This window comes from Copadichromis virginalis, linkage group LG9, assembly GCF_057382275.1.
Source record: "Copadichromis virginalis isolate Kocher_CV1m ecotype Utaka linkage group LG9, C_Virginalis_male_GT1.1, whole genome shotgun sequence".
In the NCBI taxonomy this organism is placed as follows: Eukaryota; Metazoa; Chordata; class Actinopteri; order Cichliformes; family Cichlidae; genus Copadichromis; species Copadichromis virginalis.
In genome coordinates, this window is record NC_140626.1 from 17,870,028 (window position 1) to 17,896,676 (window position 26,649).

The following is a 26,649-nucleotide window of genomic DNA, read 5'->3' on the forward strand; positions in this document are numbered from 1 at the left end:
CAAATCTCTAATACTGTAGTTAAATTCAGTATCAACATCAGAACAATCAATTGAGCTCATTCAGAGTATTAGATTCAGAAAGAGTAGATCATTTAAATTTCTCTAATTATGTGACTCCAAAGCTCACAGTATATTTACAGTTGGACTTGAGTCAGAACAGTGTTATTTTCATTCTGCCAGTGTCGTGTAAATGCAGTATTAAGGATGAAGCTGAAGCCAGGAGGCAGCTGGCAGCTTGACTGAACTAAAGCTCAACTAAGCCTTGTTCTTCCCATAAAAATACAACAAGCTGTACTTCTGAAACATACGAATCAACTTTAAATAACAAAACATTAAATTGCTTTAAATTAAACAGGAGATATTTTTTTCTTCCATTACATTTTTTTTGTTACTATTTTAGTCACTTCAAGTCTTCAGTTTTTCATTTTACATATTTTACATGTTGGGGAAAACAATATATTAAGATTCTTGTAAGAACTATTAGTTAAGATTATTTAACATAGCATTGTGCAAAAATACAGGACCTGTTTGAGGCTTGGTTTTACTCTCAAATTTAGAATTTTAAATGAGAGTCGGTACAAAAGTTATGCACTTAGCTGTGATGGTCAAACTTTGGATAAAATGACTGAATATGAATTAATGTCAATAAATATCTTCACCAAAATATGTGTATGTGTGCCCCTCCCTCTACATCCGCCGCTGCAGGAGAAATTCTGGTAATATAACTGTGTTCAGCTAAAGTAATGGGAACCACTAATCTAACCATCCTCAGATTTAGCAGTGCACCAATTCATGTCCGTAAAATATACCCAAAAAGTAGGAAGTAGATTGGAAAGACAGTTTTTGAAATGAGAGGAGGGACATACAAACCAAAATGCAAATATTTAGGTGTTTTTAATTATGTTTTGCCGGTTGTCTGCCTGGATTAGTTCACAAGTTATGCTTCATTACCTAAATTCTTAGAGTATAGCAGTAGTCATTTAAAATGTATTTGTGTAGGAGCGTTTCCTGGAGTCAACACACGTGAACCTGATGGGAAAAAATGACATGCAATGAAAATGACATGCAATGAAAAAAACTATATAACAGTCTCTGGAAGCCACATTAGCCAGTTGAGGGCTAGATTCAAACTCGCACCAAAAATGTAAGCTGTTCAAGTGTGCTCTTGGTTTTATTGAGCAGTAGATGTATAAAAAGAGGTTTACAAATGGGCACTTTCTTTTAAACAGTAGGTTTAAATTAAATTTTAGCAATCAAAACCTAGATAAAGCTTTCTACGGCAATGGAGTGTTTTTTAGGTTAAACATGACCATTGTCATAAGACTAAAGGAGCTTTAACTTTAAAAGCTCCTTAATCACTACTTTAAGAGTAGTGCCTTAAATATGGAAAAAGGAACTTTGTTATGTAGGTATCCTGTGGCCGACAGTCACACAGGAGGTTACTGTTTCAACATTTTACAGAGATTCACTAGCAGTTTCCTACTGTTTCAAGTCTTTACACTTGGCTAAGCTGAGAGTCCAGGCTATAGCTCCATAAAAGAAAAAAAAGTGATGTTGCTGATTGTCTCTGGCAGGGAGTTTAAGCTTCTGTGTTTGTGTGTGTGTTTTATCAGCAGTTATGAGGGGGATGTGGAAAGAAAAAAAAAGAAAAACAGGATGCTGCCCATCAACACAAAGCAAATAAGCGACAGCTGGCTGAGGAAGCAGGACTCACCACATGAAGGATTTTGTTCTCCGTCTCAAACACCGTACAGTCCTACGGGACGAGAGAAATTTAATGTAGCGCAAGCAGTACATCCTGTCTTGCAAACACTCACCATCTCATGCTGCACATGCTGCTACACTACCTACGTATACAGTCTAGGGCTCACATTACTGTACCCCTACCCTTGACAGATAAAAACACGCCCACACAAACAGACACACTTATCTTTTATTTATATACACACACCAGTCATACATAAGACAGACTGTAAAGGACATAAATAGCAAAGAATTGACTCTCGCTCAAGGATGCAGAGGCTGAGGCTGCTGCATCACACCCACACAGACACACCGCTCTTTGGGGATATGGCACAGCAGCTACCCTCTGCCGCACACTTCAAGTGGCGGGGAATAAGAGCTATAAGCCTTCAAAACACACACACAAACAATTCCACACACCTGCTGTACAATGGTGGTGAGCTCCAGGCAGAGCTGAATGACATTATTTCGGGTTACTGAGTAGTCTGCCACTGCAGCAAAGGGAGACCTGGGGGGAAAGATAACACAGCAGTATGTCTTATAATGTTCCTGCAGCATTAGATGATGTGCAGAGGAGATGGACAGGAGCATTGTTACGGGGAGGGGAGGGAGACACGCCACAAACTAGACTCAAACACAGACACGCATGTAAGAATCCCTTTAATTAGTGAGAGAGAGGGAGTTGCTTTAAAACACAATGGTAAATGAATCTGTGCACTCGGTGAACATAAAGCACAACCAAAAATCTGTGAGGCTCGAGCTGCCGCTAATCGCAGTTATTTTCATTATTGACTAATCACTCAATTATTATTATTTTTTTTAAATGTAACTGGAAGTTGTTTGGTCTGTTAACCATCAGTAAATAATAAAATCTATAATTACAAGAGCCTACAATGATGTTGTCAACTAGTTTATTGACTCGAAAGTCCTCATAATTTGGCCTTTTTGTCTTTAAATTGACTAATTAATTAACAATGTCATCTATAATGGGGGGGGGGGGGGGGGGGGGGGAAACAATAATTATTTTGGATTTTGGCCGACTGCAGTATTATTATGATTTATTACTATGAATAAATGCTGTCAAGTGTTCCTCTGACTGTGAGGTGTCCACACTTGAAAAAGACCAGACTTTGAATTTCACTCAACTTTATTTAGACCAACTAGTTTGATAGCTGGTAGGTAGCAGCAGGTAAAAAACCTTTCAACACAAAAATAAAGAACATTTCATTAACCATTCAGATAAATTACACAGAAGACAGATGAAATAACAAAATACACTTCAGTAAAGCCATTTACCATGTGGTTAACTGTGTTAATTTAACTGTGGTTCTTAAATAAATATACACAATGTGTCTTCTTTGCATTTAACACTTTTTTATAAACAATTGTATTTTAAAGTATACATTTTAGAGTTCACAAACATTTTAATAGACTTTAACTAAGGATTTTCTTTACAAAGAATTATTTTCTTTAAATCAAAACCAAACATTTATTCACTAGTTTTACGATCCACCCAAGGATTTGGGGTAACTATTTTTAATATTAATTAACATAAATATGTGGGAACACTAACTGCACAAACAATTTATTCAAACTTAAACATTCATTTTTGTCAATATAATTAAACTTAAATGCAGCAACTATTTCCCTAAGCGTAAAACATTTGCACAACTGAGCTTCCATAGTCCCAGATACATCTGCAAAAGCAAAATGTGAACTCAAGAGCTTACCGATAGCCTGTCTTGTTCAAAGTCTTCCTCACAGTGGAAAAGTGCTTTGTTTGCCGTCCTCTCAGTATGTTGCACACGGGTCAAATGACTGCTGCATGCATTTTAAGGTCTACTAGGCACGCCCACCCTTGATTGCTCTAATGTGGCTCACCTGGCAGGGCGGCGCACACCAGGCCGTGCTTAGTTGTTGATTGCACCCAAGGTCTAATCAGCGGCCATGGGCAAGCAGCAGCACCGAACAGGTAGAGGGCAGGAGGAGGAAAAGAGGAATAACAGCCACACCTACTAGGTCAGCGCGACACCTCCCACTCGATCTTTGCTCAGCACTGTCTGGAAAGATCGCACTCAGGTGGGCTGGTCCCTTACTTGATCTTCCACCGGTAAAAGGACCACAAGACGCCGGATGTCCCGATGTAAGGTGGTGCCCAGCTCAGGACTTGTGGTAGCGGGTTTTGGACTCTTGATCGCAATGCTGGAACTTGGAGAGACCCTCACATGCACATCTCGAACGATCCCTTTGGAATCAGGATTCACGCTAATGACTTTTGCGAGTCTGAACTGCCCTCTAAGGGCATTTTGGTCGCAGAGCCAAACTATGTCTCCAACAGCAATGTTTCTCTCTGCAGTATGCCATTTACTGCGGATGAACAGGTTTGGTCCAGCGAGTTGGCTCCAGGACCTCCAGAAGTTGTTGACTATGGTTTGTATTTCCTTCAGCCTTTTGAAAGGATAATTTGTGAAGTCAACAGTTTTGAAGTCCCCACTTTGTGTGGCTCGACCAAGCAACAGATTATTCGGCGTGATGTAGTCAATGCGATCTTCTCGGCTCTGAATTCTGGCATCAATGGGTCTCTCATTTGCAAGGTTGGCGGCTAGCTGGAGTGCTGTCAGAAACTCACTAAAGGTAAGAGCCTCTGTATTGCCGAGAGTATGGAGGGCTCTCTTGATAACTCTGACAGCAGCTTCGGCGGCCCCATTTCGGTGAGGTGAGTCAGCGGGAAGAATCTTCCATGCCCAGATGGTCTCATTTTTGGCAGAGTATTCTTCAAGCGACTCCTTGTTTTGTCGTCTCAGGTAAGCATACATTTCTTCTAAGACAGGTTTGGCGCCGACAAAGTTTGTACCAGGATCTGACCAGATTTTCCGGGGATGGCCTCGGACAGAAGTGAACCTCTGGTAGGCAAGCAGGAAGCTCTCTGTTGATAGTGTGCTCGCTAGTTCGACATGAATGGCTCGGCTTGCCATACAGCAAAACACAACTCCCCAAACTTTCATAGTCACTCTTCTCTTGACATCATCCCTCACATGATAGGGTCCAAACAGGTCAACAGATGTAAATTCGAATGGTGCAGCAGGATTTGACCTCTCTTCAGGTAAGTCCCCCATTACTTGCTTGCAGGTTCTTGCCTTTGCCTTCTTGCAGATGATGCACTGGTCAACGACCTTTTGGACAATAATTCTTCCTCTGACAACCCAAGCCTTCATTCTCATCTGCAGTAAAGTTCCTGCCACTCCGTTATGTCCCTTGCTGTGTGCTTCTCTGGCAAGGAGGGTGGATAACCAGGCTTGGAATGGTAGAAGGGGAACGGCTCTGCGGTCCTTTTTGAAGGTTTGGATTCTGCCCCCACAAACTAGAAGTCCACTTGTTTGGTCTCTGTAAACGACTAGTCTGTCTGTTGTGGTGCTTGGGAAGTTGACGCCCTCTTGTGCTGCTAGGCAAAGGTCTCGAAAAGCATCTCGTCTCTCGCAGACTGTGAGGACACCCGAAGATGGTACTGCCTCCCACTTTTCTTGGTCTCTGGTCTTGGATCTCATGAACTTTTTGGCAACCCTCCAGACCCACGCCACGGTCCCAATCAGCCTTCTCAGGTTGCTGAATCGCCTTTCGTCGATTAGCTGTTGGGTTGCTACTCCTCGTGGTCTTCTCGACTCTACGTGTACTGAGTCCTGAGCCGCCTTGATGTGCATTCTGGTAAGGACCGCAACAAAAGTCTTTTTCTGTAGCTTTGTGACCGTTTCTCGAGCTTGGGCAGCGACTTCTCCGGCGGATTTCTTCAGCCACTCATCTTCAGGAAGTTGGAGAAACTTTGGACCCGACTGCCACTCGGAGTCCTCGGTTAGGGCATCTGGACTGGCCCCTCTGGTGAGAATGTCTGCAATGTTTGCTGACCCAGGAATCCACCACCAATCCTGGGCATCAGTGCTACTCTGGATTTCACCAACGCGGTTTGCGAAGAAGGTCTGGAAACCGTAGCTCTCACGCTGGATTGCACCCAAGACGGTCTGGCTGTCAACGAGGTGGTACCATTTTTTGACCTGGATTCTGCAGTGTCTCTGGAAGTAGGTCTTCAGACGGGCAGCAAAGACTGCGCCACACATCTCTGCTTTAACAGGATCGCCTTTGTGATTGAGAGGCGTCAGTTTGGCTTTGGACTCTACTAGTCTCACAATGACACTATGGCTGCAGCTCCAGCGAAGGTACATCACTGCACCATATGCATGTTCACTGCCATCAGAGAACGTGATGGCACTGGGCTCTGCACAAGGATCTGGTGGAGTCAGGGCTCTAGTGAAATGCAGTTTCTTCAGGTCAGCATACTCTTCCAGAAGCTTTATAGCGTCTTCTCGGAGACCTTCAGACAAGGCTGCGTCCCATGTGTCTTCGAGGCAGTGCTTTACTTTTGCTTCTTGGAAAGCTCTCCTTACCAGGATGGCACCCTTTTGTTTGACGGGAGTCACTAGACCGAGTGGGTCGTATAGGCCGGAGACTTGGCTTAGCAGTTCTCGCCTGGTGAGTGGATCAGGTGTTTGCTCTCTGACTTCTTCTCTGAGCAGGTCTTGACCAAGGCGCATTTTCCTCCTTTTCTTTGAGAAGTTCACTGCGACCATGACATGAAGCTTGTCATCATTGATGGTGTAGCCAAGGCCAAGGGCTTTGTTGTCATCTTCCGTCAGCTGGTTTGGCAGGATCATAGTCTTTGGCTCTGATCGAGGCAACTCTGTCTTTGACTCCTCCCTCCCACTTTGACTGGAGTAGACCCAAGGCTTCATGTAGAATCCTCCAGCTCTCAGAATGTGCTCGATGTTGGCTGTTAGGCGTCTCAAATGGTCGAGGTCATTGTGTGATGTCAGGATGTCATCGACATAAGCATCTTCTTCCAGCACACGTTTCTCCTCTGTGAAGTGACTGAATGAAGGTAGGTTTGCAGTTTCTCTCATGGCGACTTGGGCTATGCAACCAGCAGGTTTGTCTCCAATGTTGACTCTTGTTATGGCATAGTCTTCTATGTCTGCATCTTCTGTGTCACGCCACAAGAATCTGTGCAAGTGGACTTCTCGATCTTCCAGCCAGACGGAGTTGTACATCTTGCGGACGTCACCAAGGGCGGCGTAGACACCAGCTCGGAACCTCAGCAGGACAGCTCTTATCGGGTTCAGGACATCAGGACCTTTGATGAGGATGTCATTCAGGCTGAGGCCTCTGTACTTCTGGCTGCTGTTCCACACCAACCTCACTGGGGTAGAGACAGAGTGTGGATTTGGCGCGATGAGGTGGCTTATATACCATACTGGCCCAGTCCAACTCCGCAGGACTTCTTTGGACAGCTTCACTGCAGCTCTGCGGTTTACCATCTCATGAACTTGTGCAGCATAGGCCTTCTTCCATTCAGGTTCTTTAGATAGCTTCATCTCGGTTCTGATGAATGTTGCTTCTACTGCTTTCCTGTTATTTGGCAAGGTTGCTGGATCTTCTACCCATGGGTATTTAGCATGCCAATGCGGTTCACTGTTGTGGGCATCTCCAGTTGAGTAAGTCAGGCCATTCCTCACGATCTCCATCTCCCTCTCTTCTGCAAGCGTCATTTCTTTACCCCCTGGCTGGCAGCTCCCACAACGACACCCTCCACATCTCGGCTGGCAAGCGGCTCCGATGCTTTCCCACCTCCACCACTTCAGAAAGTCTCTGCTGCTGGTAGCTGTGGTGGATAGAGTCTCAGGGTGATCAGGGTGCTGACAGGAAGCTAGGTCTTTAGTGAACTCTTGGTACTTGAGTGCAGCAGCTCTCATTGATCTTGCGAAGTGAGTTTTGGAGGTGTGGGCCATCAAAGTGACTTCCTCAAAGAGGTCTGGATGCGTGCCCCCGATTGTTTTGCCAAGTGGACCGTCCCAGAGAACCAGGTCACCGATGGAACGGATCTTTTGGGGCACCAGCTGGCCTTCTTTATGGCTGATTAGGAGCTGGATCTCTCTGGGTCTGATGAGGTCTTGGAGAGGGATGTCAGGGAAGATCTTTTGTAGCTTCTGAGGTGGAACATGTCTTTCCACTTCAGCAATCTTGTCAAGACCATAGCAGACTAACTGGTGAGGCTTTAAAGTTCCTTTTGAGGTGTTGACACGGATCTTGAGAAGGTAGCGCTTGGTTGCCACAGACACCTTCATACCTCCGATACCCTGGATGACGAGCATGACGTCTTCACTGCGAAGGTTGAGCTTACTTGCAGCTTTATGGGTTATGTAGTTTGTGTCAGATGCTAGATCAATTAATGTCCCAATTCTCTGCCCATCATTGGCGATGACGTCAAGGAGCATCAGGATCACAGGGTACTCTTTTAGACCAGTCCCCTCCAGTAGACCTCTCTCTGCTGCCATGGAGTTGAAGGCTCGTGATGAGACGTTGCAGAAAGCTTTCCGACACTCCTGCGCTAGCTCTGGTGATAGTTTAGAGATGAACTCTTCTTGAACCTCTGTATACCTCCTCCCCTCAGCTCTCGCCGGACCAGACTTGGGCCTTTGTGATAAGGGTCGTGGCAAGGGACAAAGAAGGTAATGATGCTGGTCTTTGCACTCTGGTTTTCCACACAGGTAAGTAGTCTTTCTGCAGGGTTCATCGTGGATCTCGAGGCATCTCTTGCAGGCTCCAAGTTGCTGCACTGCATCCTCTTTCTCCTGTAACTTTGTGTTGGTTCGAAACCGTCTGCAGATGTAGAGCTTTCTCTTGTGCTTTGGGTCCCCACAGATGATGCAGCCTGCTGGATCAGTACTGGATTTGACTGACTTCGTACGGGCGTACTTTATTGGGAACTTTGTTCTCTCCTTGGCAGGGTCGATGTCTCTCAGCTGGTCTAACTGCTCGTAGATGGACTCTTGAGATTGGAGGTATGCGAGCAGCTTGTCAAACCGGTTCTGATGAGTCACAGCATTCTTTGGATCAGCAGCGTGGGTAAGCCAGTCTTTCTTTAGGGACTCAGGCAGCTTGCTTTCAATAGACTTTATTACTAAGAGGTTCTTTATGGCATTTGCTTCATCCAGCTCACTCAAATCATAGAGGGCCTTTTCAACTGCGTGGATAAGCTCTATAATTCTTCTAGGCTGGTTGCTACGGACAGGAGGGATAGCTTGAAGCTCCTCAATGATTTCAATGGCGATGGTGGCTTGATTTCCATAGCGGTTCTCGAGGACTCTGAAGATCTCATCGGCTGAGGTGTATGTGGACAGGCGCAGATCTTTGGCCACTTTATCATCGAGGCTATCGAGAAGTTGGAATTTCTTTACTTCCACGGACCCGGTTGGTTCACCTTGCTTTTGCAGAGCCTCCCATTCCTTCCGCCATCTGTAGAACTCACGCTGGCTGCCGGTGAACTTTGGTAAAGCTGTGGCTTTCAATTTTATGGCTGCGACCGAGGCTGCGTTGCGGACTGTGACAACTGCTTGGTCGGCATCTCTTTTAATCCTCTCTGCTTTGATAACGGCGGCCTTCCCTGACACCAGCTTTGGAAGGCAGGTTTCGAGCTCCATCAGTCGACGATCACAATCTCGCCTCTCAGCAGGTGGCGCCCAGCGGTTCCATGTCTGGTGTGCCTGCTTAGCTTTCTTCACCAGTTCTTCTAGATGGTGGAGCATAAAATCATATGCCTCCAGGGGTGTATCAGGCTGAGTAGATGTGACGTTCTCACACGCCATTTCTGCTGATTTTAGAGCAAGGGTCAGTTCTTTTTCACCATATGATGTCCACAGTGTCTCTCTGATCAGGTGCTTCACCTCCTTCAACTTCTGCTCACATTCTTTCTCCGTTTTTTCGACGTCTGCTCTCTGTTGGCCCATCAGCTCCGGTGTGCCCTCTGCTTCACACTGCGTGATGTAGGCGGCTTCAAGCTCCTCGTTCACGTCAATCACTTTGGAGCCCTCTGCTGTGAGTCTCTTGAAGGAATCCTGCAGCTCCTCTACAGACATATCCATGTGGGTCCTTATTATATGGTTGGTGAGTCTGAAAAACAGTCTCTTTGCAGTGGTTCGCTCTATTTTCAGCTCTTCGAGTGACTTGGACTCAGCCATTCTGTTTTCTCGGTTGTTGATTGGACAGGCAAACGGTGTGCAATTTCCTCCAGGCCCCCAGGTGGAGTCTTCTCCGTCTTTGTGGTGAGCTTTTGTGGAGTCTTCACTGGTCAAGGCCGGTTTCTCTACTGGCCAGGCCGGTTTTTTACTGTCAAGTGTTCCTCTGACTGTGAGGTGTCCACACTTGAAAAAGACCAGACTTTGAATTTCACTCAACTTTATTTAGACCAACTAGTTTGATAGCTGGTAGGTAGCAGCAGGTAAAAAACCTTTCAACACAAAAATAAAGAACATTTCATTAACCATTCAGATAAATTACACAGAAGACAGATGAAATAACAAAATACACTTCAGTAAAGCCATTTACCATGTGGTTAACTGTGTTAATTTAACTGTGGTTCTTAAATAAATATACACAATGTGTCTTCTTTGCATTTAACACTTTTTTATAAACAATTGTATTTTAAAGTATACATTTTAGAGTTCACAAACATTTTAATAGACTTTAACTAAGGATTTTCTTTACAAAGAATTATTTTCTTTAAATCAAAACCAAACATTTATTCACTAGTTTTACGATCCACCCAAGGATTTGGGGTAACTATTTTTAATATTAATTAACATAAATATGTGGGAACACTAACTGCACAAACAATTTATTCAAACTTAAACATTCATTTTTGTCAATATAATTAAACTTAAATGCAGCAACTATTTCCCTAAGCGTAAAACATTTGCACAACTGAGCTTCCATAGTCCCAGATACATCTGCAAAAGCAAAATGTGAACTCAAGAGCTTACCGATAGCCTGTCTTGTTCAAAGTCTTCCTCACAGTGGAAAAGTGCTTTGTTTGCCGTCCTCTCAGTATGTTGCACACGGGTCAAATGACTGCTGCATGCATTTTAAGGTCTACTAGGCACGCCCACCCTTGATTGCTCTAATGTGGCTCACCTGGCAGGGCGGCGCACACCAGGCCGTGCTTAGTTGTTGATTGCACCCAAGGTCTAATCAGCGGCCATGGGCAAGCAGCAGCACCGAACAGGTAGAGGGCAGGAGGAGGAAAAGAGGAATAACAGCCACACCTACTAGGTCAGCGCGACAAATGCAATGGATAAAAAAAAGGTGTAAAAGCAAAACAAACAAACAAACAAAACAAAAAAACACTGGGCACTATTCAGGCTCATGTCCAACCCTATGCTCTAATGCACATGCTGTTACATGAAACTGGCAAGACAAGAGACAGGAAATTGTTTTACATTGGAAAAAATATTTTGCAAAGTGGGAAACTAACAACAGTTTTTAAGATCAAAATATATGTAGTGTTATGTTTAATATGTAAAATTAAAAGTAATCAAATGACCCTTTTTAAGAATCGTAGAATCGCATACATTATATTTTTTTAAACACAATTGATTACTTGGTATCAATACATTTGCCATACAATCAGAAGCTGAACAACCAAAACTGGCACACAGGTAGATTTTATGTCCCTGAAGGTTCTTTATCTTTATCTCATAGCAACCACCTACCAATGGGCTAAAATGACCTATTTTATGTACTTTTACTAATTTATATGTTTATCATTTTCATTTCATGAAAACTACATATAATTATAATGCCTTGCCTTAAAACTTGAATATCTTGATAAATTAGGACATCACCTAACAGTGGACTATAATGGAATCAATATAGTAGAGTGGAACACAAGTATTGCAGGAGACCCACAAAAATGTGCTAATTTTTATGCAGTCAACCTCATGTTAATCTTGTATTTATTTATATACACAAGATCTAATTAAAAATGTTTTTTTTTTTTAAAAGCTTCAAAGTAAATTGGAATACAAAGTACAATGTTTACATCTAAAATGTAGTGGGAGAAAAAGTACCCTGGGGCTGGTGCCACCCCGTGCCCCCACTCTGTACATACCTGTTAACTTTACGACAATGAAAGTAGTTATTACCTTACAAATTTGTAAGGAGAGTATGTTGTTTTTCCTTTTTGTTGTGTTTGTTTGGAGCAAATAAGGAAAAAGAAGAACAAAAAGAAGAGTTTTGTTATGATGTGGTGGCTTCATCTTTGGTACAGGCTCACAACTGTACTCACAACTTTTCCACTTTATTGATTATTCTTCAAAGGTGAATTGATTGTTTTGTTTGTTGAATATCAGAAATGGTAAGATACACTGACCACATGTTGCCATCTGTCTCGGAGTGGTTTTCAAATCTTAATAAGCCAGTCCTCATTTCCCTGCCTCAGTCTCCATCTCTTCGTTACTGAACAAATCAAAATCAGCACCAGTCCTTTCTTCTTGTTGGCAGCCAGTAGGCTTGTATGTGTCCTGGCTTGTTAGATAGTGGTACAGCTTGAAGGCTTGCTGGTAATTAAATCCACCAGATCTAAAACCAAATCGTTTTGCCAGGACAAGCAGCAGAGAAAAGTGGCAAAGTATCATATTTATGAAGCTCAAAACAGAATGTCTGTTTTTTTGGCTCAATTAACCCATTACCAATTGGCAATTGGCAATTACTGACTTTCTGCAGCACGACAAATATCAATGCTCCATCACTTTATAGCATTAAAAAAAATAAAAATCATCAAATCTATATTTAAAAAGCCAAATTGTTTATGCAACTACTATCTTGTTATCTTGTATGTAATTCACTACTACTGTCAGAAGGAAAGGGTTATGCACTGTTAAGCTGTTATAACGATGATGATATAGAGGAGCTTTGGGAGTCTAGACTTGTTTAATTTATATTTATAAAGATCAATTTTGGTGGTGCAGAGGTTTTAAGAAGTTGAAAACTGGAGCCATAAAGAGTTAATTTGTGGTTAGCTTCCTTAGAGGACTTACAAACACTGGTTTGGAAAACCATAAATAGATGTCTGGACTGAACGCTGGATAGGTGACATGGCAGAACATGTGGGGGTGGATTGTTGAAGCAGAGCTGAAGACTCCTCCACTGTCCACTGGCCTGCACATACTCTTGGCTTTTTAGATGGACATAACAAATTAGTTGCCATCTTGGTGTTTGAAACTAGACATGACGATCAAGTGGCATATCTGACCAAAACTGAGGGATGTTGTAGTTTCATAGTAAAACATGCCCTACTTTCTCATCTATTTCACTCTACATGAAACCCTAATTTACAGAATAAATGAGTTGCAACCAGAGGAGTCACCCTCTGTTAAAGAACAATGCAGAATGAAGGCACTCCTGCATTGGTTTCACTTTGCAGAAGCTCTGTCATTTGGATGCAATCTATGCTCAAACCTCATACTTAACTACAGCCATTAACCGAAACATACCCAATAATAAAAGAAAAGTTTAAGAACAGTAAAAAAACAAAGAGTTTGTTATTTGAATATGAATATGTCTCTGCTGCGAGTATGCAATCCAAACCACTGCAGGTAGGTTTCAGGGGATTGAACAGTAATGCACTTTCTCTAAAGAAAGAGGACACAGCAGCAGTGGACAAAAGACAGAAAGTGCGTTAGTGAACCAGGTAAATAGGCCATCTTGTTCTGAGTGCACCAATTTACACACCTTATACTGACTATTTCTCATTTCAGCTCAGGTTTTAGAAATAAACAAACAAAAAAAGCACAATTTAGACATGGATGTTCTTTCTTTTTTTAATCTGGTTTCGGTCTGAAAGAAATAAATTGTGCGAGAGGAGCTATTAGGCCACTTTGGATTCATTAAGCTACTTTGCCACTGGCATTGTCAATTCCCAATGTCTCCCACATGTCTGTATGCTCGGTCATAGTTTCCACTAAAGTGTGCACACTCTGCTATCAAGTTTGTTTTTATAAAAAACTATTTTTTTTCCTGTGAGAGACGAGCTTCTAAAGCCCCTTTTTGTGCCAACACAATGTTTATAAATGGACCTCTTGTCACACTGAAGCATAATGGACTATTCAGGTATGGAGAAGGTGTTAACGATAAGGTACATGCTGCGGCTAATGGGGTGCTAATGACGGCACACACACATACACACACATACATACACATACACACACACACAGAGAGAGACGAATCCAAGGAGCGTACAGTACTATAAATGTTAGTGCACATTGATGACATATGGGTTGCACATACAACGTAATGAAGTGAATGGAAAGATGCACACTTCCTTCATTGTTCTAAAGACCCAGATTAAAATTCGGCCACAGCCTCTAGTGTATGATTTATCTGTGGTGTGTGTGATTTGGGTCATCAGTATTGAGGCTGAGTGCTATATATATATGCAGGACCTAAGGCTATGCAGACTGTTTGCTAACCACCAGGCCCCAGTCCTCAAACAACAGTTTTTACCCCAACTAGAGTCTATGATGATACTACAGTGTAGGGTACCTTGAGTTTATTAAAACCCCAAAGGTCCAAAAAGCAAACAAAAAAAGATAAATGAGGCAAAGCCACATGGCCCAAATATGTTTGCATTACATCCATAAATCTTTGCATGAAGACATCCCTCGTCCTTCTGAGGAATCCCAATGTTTTTAAGTTTTCTTTCATGTTTGAAAATCCAGTTACAACTGTCTATACATTAATAGCTACATTGTAAACACTTGGTACTAAGGTGTAGTACAGATAAAGATAAAAATGTGCAGCCTTTATTTGTAGTCCAACCTTCCAAACTTACTATTCTTAAAGTCTAACTCCGTCATATCTCAAAAGATAGACATTTTTAAACTCAGTTTAAATAGATCTTTCTAAGGATGCTGACCTCAGAGCTAGCTGCAAATAAATGTAAGTAATCAAAAAAACACACAAAAAAGGATGATGCTTTTGACTCCAGGATGCGCCTGAGAATCATCAGTTTTGAAAATAATCCAGTTATAGTTTTCTGGATCTGGATTCACTGCAAACTAGAACTGCTAGAAGCTAATTTGGCAAACTTTCAAAAGTGAAGTAAATATAGGGTAAACTAAAATGGACATCTCTATAGCTCATAGTTTGACAGACTGAATCTAGCATTCCTCCTGTTTATATCACCCAAAGCATTTTATACTCTTATCATTTATATTTCTACAAGAGTAACTTTCTTTTCTGTCTTCATTTCATTTCAGAAAGACGTTTCCCTTATTTTCCTCTATGAATTTGAATTTGTCACTTAACCTTCAATGTTTGATTGCACCTGTCTGTTTTATTGAAGGATGATTTTATTTAGTATGCAGGCCATCTTTGAGTGGTTTTGTTTCCTTATGCTAAACCACACTAGGGAATACTCTGGTAGGAGACTGTGACACAACCAGAATTAACCAACAGATTGAAACTGCCATCTTGTTGCCTTTGAAATTATGATTTAGAAGACAGAAGCCAGCCATTCATAATAGTTGGCCCCCTTAAAGTGAATTTGGTGTTCATGATAAGACAGCAATTAGATGGAATTAGTTTAATTCAATTTTCAATTCACTTCAATTTTATTAATAGCACCAAATAACAACAATAGTCACCTTAAGACGATTTATATTGCAACATAAAGACCCTACAATAATACAGAGAACCCCAAAAATCAGAAAACCCCTATGAGCAATCGCTTGGCAACAGTGGGAAGGAAAAACTCCCTTTTAACAGGAAGAAACCTCCAACATACACAGGCTCAGAGAGGTGCGTAGATCTGCCAAAGCTGGTTGAGGGTGAAGGGAGGAAACTGAGTGTAAACTGAAACTAAATGTGTTCGAATTGGCAGTTACATGCAGTCTGTTTCCATCTACATCCACAGAAATTCACATTTATTACTTAGGTTCCAGAGTCTAGCAGGAACGTCATAGGTTTTAACAAATATTCAAAAATTCCTCTACAATGACACTGTTTATGGATCTGTTTTTACATAGAACTATAACCAAAATACAGTCAGATGGCAACCAACCAGCTGAAACAAGTCCCCTATTCCACAGAGACGCATCACAGATGAGATGCGCCCACCGACTCAGCTGACTGAGATTGTTTGCAGTGTGTTTGCAATTAGTCTAGAAATCATATGGAAATAACTATTGAAGCCCTGTCAATCTGACTGAAAGAACTGGGCAACCAGCTGATCACTGCAACTATTGCAGAGAAATTCAATGCAACCACCAGATTTGCCTAGTCACAGTGAGGTTGCCATCCATATTTCACTGTAGTGTACGTTAACCACTAGTTTCGCCGAATGTGTATTCCCTAATTGGTTGCTGTGTCAAATATGTTGAAATGTGAAAATGACTGCAAAGAGATAATGCAAAGAGGTTTCTGGTGCTGTACCAAAAACTGTGACGCAGTGAAAGTGTGAGAAGCACAATGCAGATGAGGAGGTTTTTGGTGCAGCATCCTCTTTGAGACACAGTTCAGCCAAGGATCACCAACCGGTTGGATATTACATATTGTTTCCTTAGTGACGTGTGGATTTGCAGAGGTCACTGACCATTTCTAGGCCTGTGTGACAGAGGCATTAGCCTATGTAATGGGATGTAGTGCTTCTGGGATTTTTGCAAGTGAGTATTTTTTAAGTTAATCACTTCTACCCTTTGTGATTAATTGACTGTGAGCTTGTTGTAAGGTCACAGACCCCATCAGTAGCAAGGCGCTCCTATAGGTGACACTAATAACTCAAATAAAAGGCAATTTCTGGCCTTTCAGATATATAGTCTATATTAAATCATAAACTGAGGATCCCTCTCTGCCATACTGCTATTGTTGTGTGTGACACAATGACTGCGTACCACAGAGGTGAGCAGTGTGATTTGTCTTAAAATGCCTCTGCTTGTCCATCTACAAAGCTAATGACTGTATTTTTTTTTGCTGCATGCTACATCATGCAACGTCATCATCATGTTTGTCCTCCAGAACTCAAGAGCCATAAATCTGCTAAGAAATCACAGAAATAAATGTGCTCCTTGTAACAAGACAGACCTTGCCTGACAATCCGTGTGATTTGAAATTCTCTCCTATATCATAATAAATGTATAGGATTTTTTGATTGCACTATAAACATGACCTGCATATAGATTATTTGGCATGTATTTAACAGCTCCAACCCAGCAACACACCCCATACCTCTAAGTCTCCTTATTCACGAAACTGGTAAAAAAAAAAAATAAATAAATAAATACATTTGAAACACTCGAACTGATGCGGGTTTTTTTGTTTTTGCTTGTTTTTTTCAAATCTATCGGAAAATATTTCGCATTTAAAATGCAGTTTCCCGGGCCACGTTATTAATTCATAGGGAGGAGCTTTCAAATGTGCATTTAAAAGAAACCAAAATCGATCAAGTCAGGTAAAAATTATGCCTGGAAGGGGAAAGTAAACATATATGGAGTCTTCAGGGGCAGCAAAAAGATTGTGTGTACTCTACCCACGCTGTTATTTTATACATGAAAAGGTTGCAAAATGTCTTTTTAAGTCATTTTGGGAGAAGCTGCTGCACATTTGCAATCTGAGCGCTGAACCGCTGCTGCACTTTTCCTCCGTCCCCGAGAGGTCTAATAAGCAGCAATCAGAAGGAGATGAAAGTTCATTTTTAACACATTTTAAACCAATTTGCTTCTGTTGCGTACCTTATAAGATGAAACCATCCTGCCATTACAAATTCAGGGCAGCTTTTAGCCTGATGTGCTCACCTTTTCCACATTGTTAGGATCCCCTAATGAATTCATTACTTTCAGTAACCAAAAAGGTCTGACTTCAGTAACAAAATAATCTTGTTCTGCTCACACATTTCTTCTCTCCTGACTGTAAAGATCAATTTTATAAGATGTTATTTCATCAAAATAAAGCTTTAGTGGGATCATATTGGTGTCATCAATTTCAAATCACTTGTGTTTCCTCACAAACCTGGAAAATGTTCTTTTGTCTTTTGTTGTATAATCTGCATGATAAAAACATCTTTAAAAAATGAGTTGTTGCACAGTATCTCACAACTGAAGAACAGAAAGCTCTGCTGAGTCTACCCCTATCTCAATGTCGCTTTGCCATTTTCAATTGCATCACTTTGCGTGGGCGACCGCGTGTGCACTTGCATAAGTGCGTGTCAGTGCGTGCCGAGGTGGGTGTTTGTCTGCGAGTGTGTGTTTTTACGAGGCCGTGGGCGTTTCTATGAGTCTGAGGCTCTATGCATTAATGTTTGTTTTGTGGCCTAGCTGGCTTGAGGACAGGTGTGGGTGCCTGGCATTTCAAGAACCGATGTCAAAGACCTTTAGTTGTGTAGCTTATGTGTGTGCTGTGCGCAGAAGATCGTGTCGAGTCATGAATAAATGAAGTGACAGACAACAGAAGAGAGTGAGGAGAGAAGCATGGTGAGAGCGAAAAACGTCTGAGATTATCCCTTTACAAAAAAAAAAAAAAAAAAAACATATTTCACAAAAACGATGTCAACAACCAACATCTGCAGGAGGGAGCTTGTGTTTTGCAGATTGGTGCTTTCCTTGTACAAAACAGAGAAGTGAGAGAGGATTTGTTACTACAGTCACTATTTTAGTTTTTTCCTAAACATTTCTTTTAGATTAACTGATTTTTTGGATTTGTACATAAGGTCCCAAAATAAGGACAAATGGACACCAAGTTAAGTTTTCAGTTAAGGTTACATCACATATTACAGAAACTGAAATGCACTTCTTTGTCTTTCAGATTATGATTACACAAGTAGATCTCAGTATATTATAATATAATCACTTTTAATTTGGATGCTCATGGTTCACAGCACATGAAAATCTGAACTCGAGTATGCGAAATTATTAAAAATTATTATTAAAAATACTGCTGGCAGTCAATGGTATCCTATCATCCTTCATACCATACCATAGGTATACCTATGGTATGAATTTCAAATTCCCACATTGCCTTGTTCTTGTTATTGCATGCAGAAGATTTTCAGAAAACTTGACCTCTGACCTCTAACCTTGAGGTCAAGGTTACTGAGATTCAAACTGGCCCGAGATGTTTAGTAGATAGACCTATGGTATCAATTAAAAACTCCTAGGTGACGTTCTTCTTCAGTTATCTCATTCACAAACTTGGGTTTCCATATTGCTTGCCTGCCTACCCAGCAGGATGACAACAATACCTCAATCAACCTTATGACTGAGGGATAAAAAAGGATTTTTAATACTGAAATGAAAAGCATGATCATTTACACACTCAGCACTTGGTTAGGTTTTCATGAATTTCTGTATCAGTTTAGTTTGGCATGTAGTGGGTCAGCTTTTGACAGGTGTGCTCAAAGTCCATGTTGCTTCGAAAGTGGCCTTTAAGCTAATTTGAGTGGAGTCTTTCACATCTTCCTCCTGACAGTACCCATGGATTCTGTGTGAGGTCCAAGACAGATGACTTGGCTAGCAAATCATGCACAGTGATAACATGGTCAGAAAACCATTCTGTAGTAGATTTGGCAATGTGGTAGGGTGCTAAGTCATGCTAGAAAATAAAATCAGCATCTTCATTAAGGTTGAAAGCAAATGGCTGCATTGACTTTGGACCAACCACCACCAAGACCAGCACATGACATGGGACACCAGATCGGAGACATCTGAAACATCACACTTTGCTTAAAAAAATTCAGATTCTGAGTTTCTTGACTCTTCCATCCAACCCTAGGACATTGATTTCCCAATGAGAAGCAAAGCTTATTTTCATTTTTAAAAAAGGACTTTGGACCACTAAGCAGCACTCCAGTTCTTTTTCTCCATATGCCACGATGCTTCTACTATTTTCTCTGGTTCAAGACTGGCTTGAAATTAAGAATGTGAAAGCTGTAGCTTTTTTTTCCTGAAGACGTGTGCTCGTGGTAACTCTTGATGCTCTGACTAAAGTTCTTGAATCCACTTTTCTCGACAGTCCTCTTGAGGGTGCAGCTATCCCTATTGATTACACATTTGTTTCTTACCACGCTTTTCTCTTCCGGTCAACTTTCCATTACCATGCTTTGATAGGCACTCTGTGAACAGCCAGCCTTTTCGGCAATGACCTTTTATGGTCATGGAGTTTTGCAACTGGGGTCAATTACTTTAATCAGCTGCTAAAATTCGACATGTTCGATTGTGCTTACTGGCATCGTGTCTTTTACAACAAAGTACCGTTGCATTTGTGTTATCAGTGTCTCTTCACTTTTTGTCACAAGGGATGGTGCTGGACAAACTGCCTTGGACTGTAAAGTGTTGCACTGTGCATATGGCACTGCTTAAGATGGTAAAAATGAGCCACGCTGCTACCCGTCTTTGTGGTAACATGTTTGCAACACCATTTGCAGTGTGTGCTACTTTGCTTCTTTGAAGGCCTTTAAAGAGGCTCTGATCCTTCTTTTCAAACAATGTCCTCATCTTTTGAGCCTTGGGCTGTGTCACTTGGTATTTCTTGTTTGACAGCAGGTTTTCATGAACATTTTTTGTTGTCGTGGTTCTGGGTCTTGGACCTGGTGTTTTTGTGTTTAGTTTGGAATTTTGTTACATCTTCATTGTTTTAGGCTTTGAGAATTTTTTTTATGTTCCTAGATTCTATTTATATATTTGCTCATTAGTTATTCTCATTCCCATATTGTTTTTCCAATGTATTATGAATACCTAGTTTAGTTTAGATAGGTTTAATAGTTCCCTTAGTGTTGCCCTACTGTCCTTAGTCACATCTCTGTATTTTTTTATGTTAGTATGCTCCATGTTAAGTCTGCTATGTCCCCATGTTTGTTTACCTTTTTTCCGTGTCAATCTTGTGTGTCTTAGTCTCAATATGTTTGTGCTTCCTGTTTTATTTTGATAGTCCCTCATCCCACATGCTTTATGTTCACTTTTGCTTCCCCTGTCTCATTATGTCTCATTTGGTCCAGCTGTGTTTCCCAGCTGTCTCAATCACCCTCCTGTTGTGTCAGTCTCCCTTTGTCCTTTGTCAGCACGTTCCCAGTGTTTCCCACTTCCTTGTATCTCGTTGTATTTTTCCAAGTTTAGTTAATGTAATTTAAAGTTTTCACTTCATTTTTGTATTTAATGCTTAGTCTTTTGTTTGTGGATTATCAGCCAAAGAACCACTCGCCTTTTGTTAAGATTATTCTGTCTCCAGACATCTGCATTTGGGTCCTCCACATCGGACTCAGTCTGCTCTTCCTGCAGACCTTGACAATTTTGTCAGTCATTCATTCCTAACGTACTTGTGTGTACGGCTTCAATAGAGCAAACATTAGCACATGTGCTGCTGCAGGCTGCTCCTCCTACGCTCTATGTCAACATAATCTGACATGGTTATAACTCTGTTTCCACCACATGACTGGTTTGGTGCTACTGTCATTATCAATGACCTTACTTTTCATCGGTCAAAACATGGATGGACAAGTTCTTTCGACTTTACATTTAACCCATCTTATATTTCTGTCAAGTAAAAGCTGTTTCACAATAATGATCTTTATTGTTTTATTGCCCAGACCTAGATACACAGTATTTATATTCACTCAAACATGATGAGAAATATTTGAATAGTCTGAGATACGAGATTCCTTTCATACAGCATCGTACAAACAGTGCAAATATTTCACATTGCATGTCATGGATGAGTTAATATTTAAGTTTAAATTTGTGAGTTAAATTACAAAATAAAATTTAAATTAACTCACGTGATATTCGGTCTTTTGAGACACAGAAGTAATGGTGGGAAAGTCATTCCCAGTATACCTTTCTAGCCTGAGGGTTATATGCATAACTGGTCCACTGTAATGTGAAACTGACATAAAAAATGTTTAAATAATTTATGAACACTCATAAATTGCTATTATTGTTTTGTTCATTTATTTATATTAACCCTACCTACAGACCCCAGAGGTACTTTTTTAATCATATGTGATTTAATTATATTACATTTCATGTATTTTTCCAAGTTTTCATCACTCTGTAAATCACTTTGTTCCCAGCTATTTTGAATCATTGCGTTCTCTTGTATTTTAATCAGTGTTTTATTATGTTTTAATACAAATGCATCTGCAGAAATCTTCTGAGACCCCAGTCAGAGCACCCAATTCTGCCTACACTGTAAAAAAAAATTCCATATTTAATGTTGTTATTTTGACATTTGTTTCAAAGTAATTTGATCAAATAATGTAGAACAAAAGCTGAGCAAACCCAAAATATCTAGTGACTGACCACTGAAGGCTTATTGACTTTCTTAACTTAAGTCAATACAGTATGTCATCTCATCAAAATATCACTGCAAAGCCTTCTGAGCTCTCTGGGTCCCGTTTTAATAAATGTAATAGACAAATTTATTGAGTTATGTTCATGGAGGGCCCTAATTAAAAGCATTGCACAGTATAAGTGCCTGCAGCATGTGGTGTTAATCGCCCTACATAAACACTGTTAATTTTTTCATCATGGACATATTGAACAATCCTAATTTGAACAGCCTTTATTATGACAGAAGATCGTACTCAGAACAAGTTTTCTATCTATTTTTGTGCTAATAAACAAATCCAAACCGAGACAGTAGCATCGGGGTGGTGTCTGATAACTTCAGTCTTGCAACAGGTGGTCTGGCCCGGATCTCAACATCACAGAGTCTGGGATCAGGCTCCATGATGGTGAGGATCAGACAGAAGACACTGAGACAGCCTAAACTCACAGAAGAGTCTCGGAAAAACATCACCTGCCAAGTGTACCGAGGAGAATTGGTCTTGTTGCAAAGACAAATATTGATTTGATTTAGGTTTCAAAGAGCTGCATGGCTTGGCTAAAATCTGAAGTTTGACGTAGTTCACATTTTTATCTCTCGCATGACTAGATCTGCTGTCATACAAGTGAATCATTGAATAACACAAACAGTCTGCAAGCATGGAAATCCTCAGATTTCGAGCATATACCCTATGGCACACCACAAAGGGTAAATGATAAAATCTGTTAGTACAACTAAAGCACCAACCTGCATCATCTCTCCTTTGGATAAACACACCGCGTCTGTGCGCAAAGACAAATTTAGAGAGTATATTCACCTGTCCAGCCAGGCCAGCAGGCTCTTGGCAGCGGTGATGAGGTCGACCACAGAGGTCAGCAGATCATTGGGGAGGCGCCGCGAGCTCCTGCTCTCTGATTGGCTGCTCCGACGCCGTCCGGAAATGAAGTTCTGCAGGTTCTTGGCTGAGGCGCCGAGCTTGTGAGCCAGAGTCCTGACGCTCTCTGTCTCCAGCCCTGAGTTCTAGATGTAAACAAAGATATAAACATGAACAGCGAACCTTCATGAATACAAATTATTTGTCAGCAGGTTTGCCAGCTTTTATTAAGATTTTGCTGCATATTGGTCAATTTTATTGTAAAAAAATAAGCTCCATTTTGTCTTTTATTGTCTTCCACGATGGAGGCGACTAAAATGATGGATATGAATGACTCACAATGACTAAAATGGTTGTTGGAATTATTCAGAGAACGCAGTCTGAGTGGGTGATGATGATGATTATCGTGACATTTATCTAGTTTTCCTGAGATTTCTTTTCTTTTTTGGAATAATTGTCTGAATGAATATGTGACCAGGCTGCTGGAAGCCATTTTCATCATCTGCTCTGCCCTCATGTTAAAATCTGCTTGTAGGAACTTTAATTCAGATTTATTGACTGGAGATGTCAGAGATGTGGAGCAAACAGCACACAACGCAGAGAAGACAAAAGCACTGCACAGAGAAGGGTGACAAGTTCAGTTCAGTCGAGAGTGCTACAAAAAGACTGTTGTTTTGCGCTGCGTTAAATTCGGTTTCACAGTATGGATCTACCCTTTAATGTGCATACATGGGAAGTCAGAAGCAGGGAGCGCAGCAGGAAGAACCTCACATAGCACAGAGCAGAGATTAATGACAACACATTCAGCACAGATTCAGTCAGATACAGTGAGAAAAGGAGGAGCTGGAGTGGAGGGCGGGCTGAAAACTAAAGCAGCTAAAATAGCCACACCCATCAATTGGGTGTGTAGAAGGGTATCAGTGGGCTGGCGCTGAGATGACATGGATAACTTAATGGTCTGGCTAAACTAACAGTTTGCCCAATTTACTATTTTGGTATTTGAGGAAATTATTTTTCTTCTTTTTAAGATGTACTTTTGCTAAACTGGTTTCATTGTGTTTCAGGTTTCATCTTCCTTATAATCTTATATCTAAAAACAATGCTAATCATCTTAAGTTGACTTTATTTTTGCTGTCCTCATTTGAATGACTTATTTGTAACTCATTTTTTATGATTCATATATTGCCGCCTTAGTTTCAGTGTTGCTTGCTTTGTACAGCTGATGTTGATGTTCTGCCAGATATTCCTTAAAAAAGGAGGTTGCTAACCCTGAATCAATTTTTTCTAATAAACATAAATTCATGTTTCTCAAGCCAAAAAAGTATTCATTGCATTAATTTCGAACTCCGAATGTTCAAAACGAGGCTATTTGTTTTTACTTTGAGATAGGGACAATTAGGAAATGCCAGGGTTTAACGGAGGACACTAACACATTACTGGCAGTGGCATACATTAAAGCTGCAGCTGTAGAGACTGCTAATGAGAGCTCAGCACTACAGTGAAGCACAAAGCAGAACACACAAACTCACCAGGGCACAGAGCAAGTCGACAGCCTCCAGAATGAGCTCCTGGTGTCCGATGCGAGAGACTCCCAGCTCCTCAAGTTCGGCGTGGCTAATCCTCAGCAGCCGCTCCCCACAAACACCTCCGCGCTCAAAGACACACACATACTGTTGCAAGCAGTCGTCCAGACCTGCAATAGACAAGCACATTATCAAGGTTGCTCGCAAGAGACACATTCACATTTGTTCCAAAACCTACTACTGGGATCACAACCTTCACCTTCAGCCTCTGGATTCCAATCAGTTTAAATGGTCAAAAAGGGACCCAAACAAGAAGAAGTGCTAAAGTTTTTAAACACCTGGGACTCTCCAGGAGCTTTTAGAACTGAAGATAAGAGCACCTTTCAGATAAGAGGTCTTCTTGAAGAATCTAAAAAGAAGTACAGGTGCCTTCAACACAAGCGCTTCAGACAACTTAAGACCTACTTTTATGGGTTCGAATAGCTTCCTAATTATTGGCATGAATTTAGCTGTAATACATTTTAGAGTGATGGGATAAAAATAATGCAAACACATTTATATACACCTATTCTTCATAACTGAATTAATATTACATGTAAAATTAAATGTGCATGTTTTTAACCCCCATCTAGAGAGTTTTGGCTTGAATCACAATTTCAGAGATAATGGATACAGAGATGTCTGCCTTCTCTTAAAAATAATGGAGTCAAAAAAGCACTTTGTCAAAGTGCCAAGAAAAAATAAATCAATTAAAAGATGATATTTGAAAAATTTCACTTTTATTCTAAAGAAATTAATAAATAATTTAAAAAAAACATTCACTTTCATGTGACAAGATTCACAGGAACTTTTATCCTTCTGCCAAATCACACGCATCAGAAGAAAGCGTGCCTCTCCCTGTGCTTGTCAGATGGCAGGATGGCTTCCCCCTCTCAGCTGTAATGCTAGCTAGCTGCATGCTCCTGATATACTTAGAGGAGGGCTACCTGCACCAACAGTTTAAATATCTGTTTAATTGTGGGTGTGAACTGTCCCTTTAAGTCAGTTCTGTATGTTTTTAAATGATAAAATTTATTTGGTCAACATAAAAATGTATTCCGCTTTTTACTTCATACTATATTTCATAATCTTTAATCTATTTTAGTAGCTTCATTTAGTTTCCATTCTTTACAATAGCATTTTAAACATGTATCTTACTATATTTCATTTAATCTCTGTGTGTGTGGCCATGAACTCATCGTACACAAGCAGGAGCTGAAAAAACAAACTTGACATCCCATATTGTGATACCATATGATGCCTAGCAACCACGTACCATCACTTAAATTGACCCATTAGTAGGTTTTATGCACAATAAAATGATAAAATATATATATTATAATTTATGCAGTTTTATAGTATGAATGACATTTCATTTGTATCAACAAAACTTCAATTATGCATGATATCTCATGATGTTATCTTGTTGCCTAGTGACCAAACAATAGTGCCCTTATCATATACCGCGTATGGGTATCATATACCCATACGCGGTATATGATAAGGGCTTTTATTATGAAAGGAAGGGACAAAGGGTGGTCGCACATGCGTCAGCATTCTGTAATTACCAGGCAGGGGTAGCATTGTGTTGTTAGTATTTAGCTCATCACCTTACAAAGTAATTGTAGGTTTTGCACCAAACACCTAAATGTGTCAGAGCAAATGTCACTTTATACTTTTTAAATATTTATTTTATTTTTAAATAAAAAATAAAATGCTGTAATGTGCAGAATTATTTGGCATTATCGTTACAGAAAATGAAGTCACATCCTGTCTTTATTTATTATTATTTCTTCCTCTCTATTGTCATACTGTGACTTTTCTGCTCACTCATTTCTACTGCTGGATACTGTCAGTAACCATAACTATAAAGAGCCTATAGATATATATAGTGATATGATTAAAGGCTATATTTATGGGAATTATGGGAGTACACAGAAGGTAGTTTGAAATTATTGGCTGTAGACTCTCAGGAAACTCTCATCCCAACGCTACCATCACTCTTCATGGCCTGCCGACAGCTCAGACACTCTTCAACACGTTTATTCCCCGATCAATAACCGCACACGTTCCCACTTAAAATTATAGGTTTTGGGCTGCACTCCAGAAGCCCTAAACAGCTTTCTTTGCCACACTATCAACGGTGGTTTCCTTCTTTAAAGTCTGTCAGTAGGGAGCACAGATTTCTTTTAGTCTGCACAGAAAAATGCAATGCCAGTTTTTCTACTGCTGCTTGTTCCATTTTGTTTGATATAACACAACAGCTGCTGTGTCATGTTT

At 40.7% G+C, this 26,649-nt stretch overlaps 1 protein-coding gene across 4 annotated transcripts in view; it reads right to left on the reverse strand.

Annotated features, from left to right (window-relative positions):
* Nucleotides 1-26,649, reverse strand: part of cnksr2a (connector enhancer of kinase suppressor of Ras 2a) — a 119,379-nt gene that overhangs the window by 67,202 nt on the left and 25,528 nt on the right. For all 4 annotated transcript variants that reach the window (XM_085467982.1, XM_085467981.1, XM_085467980.1 and 1 more), the window contains exons 2-5: nucleotides 24,337-24,500; nucleotides 22,751-22,953; nucleotides 2,164-2,251; nucleotides 1,715-1,756 (exon numbers count right to left, since the gene is read on the reverse strand). In XM_085467982.1, coding sequence (XP_085324108.1) covers nucleotides 1,715-1,756; nucleotides 2,164-2,251; nucleotides 22,751-22,953; nucleotides 24,337-24,500 — 497 coding nt within the window. The remainder of the gene's footprint in view (nucleotides 1-1,714; nucleotides 1,757-2,163; nucleotides 2,252-22,750; nucleotides 22,954-24,336; nucleotides 24,501-26,649) is intronic.